Genomic DNA, 6,659 nt, shown 5'->3' on the forward strand with positions numbered 1-6,659 from the left:
TATTGAATAGAATTAAACAGTATGACTGGCCAAATATTCCCTAAGTTTTAGCCTGAAGACATTTACGGAAGATGATTCGCGAATTGAGGTAGGCAATGTGTTCCAGAGGACACAAGCCGATACAAGAAACGATCTTTGGTATACAGTTGTTCGGTGTAAAGGAACAAACAGATCCTTTGGGTCACCTCTAGTGAATCGGTGACGTATTGCTGACAAGAAAACCAACTCATCAGAGATATAACCAGGTGACCCGAGTCTCATAGTATTGAACAGAAAAGTTCCCAACAAGTACTTGCGCCTATCAGCCAAATCAAGCCATCCAAGCATACGGTAGTATGGGCTGATATGCTCAGATTTGTGCTCATCAAATACGAATCGCACGCAAGAATTGAGGGCGCGCTTTAGCTTAAGCTGCAGACCAGCTGTTAAATCGCAATAAACTAATGCACAGTAGTCGAAAAGAGGTAAAATTAGCGAGTTTACCAACGAGGACCGTAGGCGAGTTAGCAGAAGTTCTTTATTGGATTTTAATTGCCAAAGAGTATTATGCACTCTCCGCAAGATAAACAGCACGTGTTCCGACCAAGTCAGAGTATTGTTAATGATAACACCCAGATTCTTGGCCTGGACGACGTACGGGATAACCTCATCTTTAACCCGGATAGGAGGAACATACAATGATTCAATTGAGCTGTGGTACCGAGCACTGCTAATTATGAGTGCTTTCGTTATAGAGGTATTGAGTGATAGCATATTCTTCAGCACCCAGTCATGGTTCATCGCGACGTCCTCGTTAACTCTATCCACAGCCCGAGGAAGCTCATCAGGATAACAATGTAAATATATCTGTAAGTCATCCGCATACATCATATGCTTACAGTGTTTCAGCGCGAGGGGCATATCCTTAATGAAAATAGAGAAGAGGAGGGGCCCTAGAACAGTACCCTGAGGTACACCGCATGAGACATCTTGCCATGAAGAGAGATTGCCGTCATGTCCTACAGTAGCCTGTTTTCTGTCGCATAGATAAGAGAGAAACCAATTCAAGGCCGAGCTAGATAATCCAAGGTCCGCAAGCTTAGTGACAAGGAGTGGATGGTTTACCATATCGAAAGCTTTTCTTAAATCGAAGAGGACAAGCACTGTGCATTTCCTATCATCGATGGCACGCCTTATATCGTCGGTGACCCTAATAAGTGCAGACTGCGCACTCTACCCCTTCCTGAATCCCGATTGGTACGGATCACGATGACCATAAAGGTCAAGATAATCAGAAACTTGGTCGAAGACTATTCGCTCGAACGATTTGGAAAATGAGCAGCCAATGGATATAGGCCGAAAGTCCTGCTTACTACCAGGGTGTTTAATCTTTGGAACAGGCCGAACAAGCGAGCTTTTCCAGAGTGTGGGATAGACACTGTTTGTCAACGAGAAGTTAAATATATCAAGTATAGGAAGGAGTATAGCAGGCATGCATAGTTTCAGAAAGGCAAGTGGAATAGCATCAATGCCCTTAGCATTAGATTTTGACTTGAACAAATTACGCATAAGACATTCCGTAGTTACTGAATTAAAATAAAAGTTACCGTCTCTGAAGGGTACAAGGCGCGACGTCATTGTAGCTAGTTTATCCACAGTGCTGGCATGCCTGTCGCGTTCAAAAGGTTCAGCGAAAAAGTTGTTCAGGTCTTCTAGAGATATATTCCCAGGCACATTGTCTTCATTCGATTTGGCTATTCCAATACTCCGAAGTTCGCGCCATATTGACTTCTGATCTTTGCGAGGGGCTTACCACTCTCATAATGACTGTCCCAAGTATGACACCATTGCATATGTATTTCACATATTACATAGTTATTACACTGGTATTACATGTATGGCATAGGGATTACAATAGTATTGCATGTATTGCATAAGTATCCCATAAGTATTGCACGTATTCCACAGATAGTGCACAAGTATTACATACGTATTGCATATGTATTACACATAGTATTACATGAATTACATGACCATTGCATGACTATTGCATACTAATTATACAACTATTACAAGACTATTACATGACTATTATATATTTATATAGATACACATTATATTACTGTAAGATGAGTATTTCTCAGTATACCTATTAACAATGGTTTTTGTCTCACTGTCATTAATTGCATCCCTGAAGTCTTGCTTGAATTACATTAAATAGTTTATTGCAACTATTTTTTTATAACCTCTTTTACCCTCTAAATTTCATAATAAAATTTGCAAATCAACCTTTAAATATAGTAAAGAATAATTCAACGCAACCATAATTTATATATTATAATAATATTCTCTGTATATTTATGCTAATAGTACTCTGGAGAGGTTAACGATACATAATTATATATATTTTTTAGCAATTGAGACGATCTTCAATTAACTTTTAAATCACAGCGTACTCTAACAAATCAGAATCACTGAATACATGATGACGTCTTCGGTCAATTTTCGGGTTGCTCAGAATTAGCTTTATTTGATCTCCTGTTACATAACTTGTATCGTCCACATCTGGAAAAACGAATATGGAGCTCGACGAATTCGTCACTTTTCGCATGAATTTGACTTCATAATCTTCCTCGCAATCTCTGTCTCTTGATTGGATACTTTTAACAACGCCGATGTAGTATTTTTTGGTTTTTTTGGTGAGAAATTCGATCAGCACAAAATTTCCGATATTTGCATCTTTACCTGAAAATTCAAAACGTTGTAACCAGACGTGCAATGATTTCAAATGAAATTTTTTCACAGCAGTATTACCTTGGAGTGAAGTTGTAGGAATAATCTCGAGGATTAGTTTCAAAACTAAATCCGAATAAAAAATATGCCCATCAACTATCTGTGGTGTTGGTAAAGTTCGCATATATCCAGAAATGCATTTGTAATCATGTGACCCCACTGGTGCCGGACGGAGACTAGAACTTATTAATCTATACCAGGTACATAGTACGCCAATACTTTCATTATTGACGTCAGCGCTTAATCTGGAGTATTCTCTTTGTGGGTCTGTTTTTCCAGTTAGATAGACGAATCCAAGAACAAGGCCTACTCTGTATTTCGTTTCTGCCTCAGTGTCTTCTCTAAAAAGCATCCATGTCCCTATACTTATTTCCGGATTCTCTTCGACAGTATTTGATCTAGTAGCTGATTCCTAGAAAAACAATAACATTATACGGAGAACCAAGAAGTTGAAAATTAACACTTTTTGTAGTCATCACAACGACAGGATGTGCCAATGATGGAATCTAAAAAATTTATGAGGTTGAAGTTCGTAACGTTAACGTAACGACACATTATTTGAAAAAAAACTATGTTTTTCAACTTCGTAATTGCTTTACAGAGGCTGTAGTTCTGATGTGGGTTGACTTTGCTTGATTCAAGCCACTATTTATTGATTACTGCATTTCTAAAAAATTCTAAAGTTGCAAAATGGCGATTTTCTTCAAATTGTATCGTCTCGTTAACGTTACGAACTTCAACCTCCTAAAAATTTAGAATCTCAACCAATTGCCGCATAAATTATACAACTCTATTCGTTGGGGTTATACATTTACCATAGAATAATGCTGCATTATATTTTTTTTCTAGGTGTAGGTAGGACATTTTCCGCAGTATTTTAATGAGTCTGGGTCATAAGGAAAGATATTCATTACTTATTTAGGAAGAGTTAATATCAAGCTAATAAGTACCTTCTTGGACAAATGCGGCAGTTCGATTTCTCGTACTCTCTGAAGTCTGTCGCTACTTAAACGGTGCTTGGTTTTATTAAGCAGCCAACAAATGGACGATTTTCTAACGACGTATTCGGCTTGCGACGAATCACGCACGACTGCAAATGGACTCGTTTCATTTAGTTGAACTGTTTGGGTGGAGTAATTTTTGAGTTCCAAAGTTCCTGTTACAGACTGCAACGTAATCATATCATGTTCAAGTTCTGCAGATATAGTGTCTTCATTTGCGCTCTCCGTTTCCTCGCTGATTTCTTCGCTGTCAGATTCGTCGTCTGAGTCTAGTTGAATAGACTTTGCAGAAAAAGGCAGTGTACATAAGATATTGTTGAAAAATATACCAAGGTTCCCGAGATCTTCAATAGCTCGACATTTCGCGTCTTCAACGGTTTTCTGTATTTCTTGATTAGAAGGTAGTGGATATGTGTTGACATTGATTACACTTTTTCTCTCCCTAAATCTTGGAAATATAATATTTTCTGACTCTTCGATGATGATTTCATTTTGTACTTGAATTCTATTGAGACGATGAATGATGTCCATCATGCTGCAGTTGACAATAGTCGAGTACGTGGATGACATTGAACGGACTTGTCGGAAAAAGCTTTCACATGGTTGACTACTATATAAAGATGGCAGGAAGAGTTCTGGTTGGTCCGAATCTCTCAGGCGTATGATGACGTCAATAAGCGTATGAGCATTTATTTCAATGCATGTGTAACAGTTGGAAGTTATAAAATTTTTGCCCAAAGTGTAACTGTCATTTGCCGAAATCCATGCACGCCACATCCTTAAACAAAACACAGAATACCAGATGCTAAATATTCTTTCCAACGGCGTTAATTCAGAATCGATGTATGAAACTACGGTGTTATGTAGTATTTTCAAATACTGACATGTTCCTTCGCTGCCAGGTACTGTATCATTGAGTAATTTTCTGACATTTTCTTGACATATTTTTTGAACAGAAGGGAAATTCATTTTATCCTTTGGGTCCAAGTCAGAATAAGTTATCTGGTGTTTGTCTTTAGATTGTGACTGTATCAATAGTTTCAGGTGACTAACAGTCGCTATATTGTTTCCCATCGGCAGAACAATTGAGTTTTTGATGAAGCGATTTCTTAGCTTTGTACCAATGTGTACAGTATCCTGGCAAACAAAGTACTCACTGCAAAATTCACTGTTGAACCATGTCCAATTTTCTTTACCAAAGAGTAAATCAAGATTCGAAATACCTATTTGGCTTTCAATCCTCATCGCTTTTAACAATCTTGGATCACCATCCGAAGAAAATCCTAATACTCTTATTCCGAATTGCTGACATTGTTCGTAAATAAATTGGAATCTGTTAAGCACGTGTTCGGCTGTGAATTTATTGTCGGTTCCAAATATGCACAGACAAAATGACGCCGCATTTTTTTGTAAAGGCTGTGCCATAATTGTGTACGCCAAAGAAGCAATTGGAATATTTTGCATCGTTTCTTCCATTACTTTTGGTGACGTTGCCATGAAAGATTTGCACTTAGGCATTCCATTTTTATCTGTTGGTAATACCAACCCAATTAATTGGTTAGTTTTTGGGTCATATTGCACGGTGCCAGTAATACGCGTCGCATCTTCGCTTACCCATATGACTAGAGGCAGGTCGGCCTTGATTAAGTAATTTTTCAATTCCTGCAATCGAAGCTGCCCTTCAATGATGTCTGGTCCGTTTTCTAACAAATACCGACTGACAGATGAGGGGGATGGTAGAGGCAAGTTCGCGCATAACGTTTCGTACGACAATCTTCCACCAATCATGAAAATATACGATGCAAACTTTTTCACTGTGCAATCGTATCTGTTCCCGCAAGATTCGGCCTGACTTTGTTTGTCAGAAATTCTCATCAATTTTCGTACTAACAAGTTACTTTTACTGTTTTCATTGACTGTTGGACAAGACTTCGTTAATTTTTTCGATGCCGATTGTGCTAATAAATTTTTCACGCAATCCTTTAATTCTGCATTATATTTCAACAGCAATTCCATTTCGTTCAATGTTGGAAAATAATATGGAATCGTTCTCTCTGTAGTAATACTCTTCACTCTTTGTCGGTAGGATTTGTCACTTCTAGTTCTTAGATCTTTTTTAATTTTTTTTTCACAGTCGGAACTTTTTGTATCTATAGTCTTAGTATTTTTGGTATTACTAGTCAATGGGGTTGATAGAATTTTCTCGGAACAAAGAACCCCTTTTACATTATTCCGAGGTTGAATTCCCCCTGTAACTCATCATTTGTACTTTCAACTATCACAGCTTGTGATCTAACATCCGATTCATCATTTGGCTTGTCACGTGCAGATACTTCGAGTTCTTCATCGCTTTCAATTCGATTTTTCGACCGTTTAGTAGGTTTCGCTTCCGTTTCGTCATCACTCTCAATTTCTCTAGTAATATGCCTTTTTCCCCTGCTTTTTTCAATTTTAATAATATCCCTTCTTATTTCAACGGGTGTGACTAATTTCACGTCTTCGATAATTCTTGGTAAATTTTGGCCGAGCTTCTGGTTCTTGTTTGCGATACTGTCGCTCAAACTAGCATTTGTATTCCAGTTATCATTGTCATTGGTGCCTTTATCGAATACATCCGTAATAAGTGGTTGAACCTCGGGTTGAACCTTTTTACAACTAGAAGTAAAAGCTGTAGTGTTAGCGACGACGTTTTTGAGAACATTTGCTGTATTTTTTTCCGCCTGACCCGATTTTGTATCAATTTTATTGCTATTGTTATGCTTGCGAGGAAATAAATTTTCCTTCGAATTTTCCACAGGGTTCAAAGTCAAATGTTTTTCCTTTACGTGCTTCATAAAATTTTGACATACCCAACGAGTTTTCCTCGGTACTGATTTCCCGTATTCG

General features: G+C 38.0%; 1 protein-coding gene across 2 annotated transcripts; it reads right to left on the bottom strand.

The window, feature by feature from the left end:
- Positions 1 to 1,803: 1,803 nt before the first annotated feature.
- LOC124293383 lies at positions 1,804 to 5,799 on the bottom strand. Of its 2 annotated transcripts, XM_046734176.1 has the most exons (4): positions 4,997 to 5,120; positions 3,723 to 4,551; positions 2,794 to 3,184; positions 1,804 to 2,724 (listed from the first exon to the last, which is right to left on the bottom strand). In XM_046734176.1, exons 2-4 carry the CDS (start codon positions 4,548 to 4,550, stop codon positions 2,420 to 2,422), a joined length of 1,524 nt encoding a protein of 507 aa, XP_046590132.1. In that variant the 5' UTR covers position 4,551; positions 4,997 to 5,120; the 3' UTR covers positions 1,804 to 2,419. The 2 variants fall into 2 exon arrangements, with proteins under 2 accessions (XP_046590132.1, XP_046590131.1); XM_046734175.1 differs by having other exon boundaries at positions 3,723 to 5,799.
- Between the last annotated feature and the right edge of the window lie 860 nt (positions 5,800 to 6,659).

Source organism: Neodiprion lecontei, chromosome 3, assembly GCF_021901455.1.
Source record: "Neodiprion lecontei isolate iyNeoLeco1 chromosome 3, iyNeoLeco1.1, whole genome shotgun sequence".
Taxonomy (NCBI): domain Eukaryota; kingdom Metazoa; phylum Arthropoda; class Insecta; order Hymenoptera; family Diprionidae; genus Neodiprion; species Neodiprion lecontei.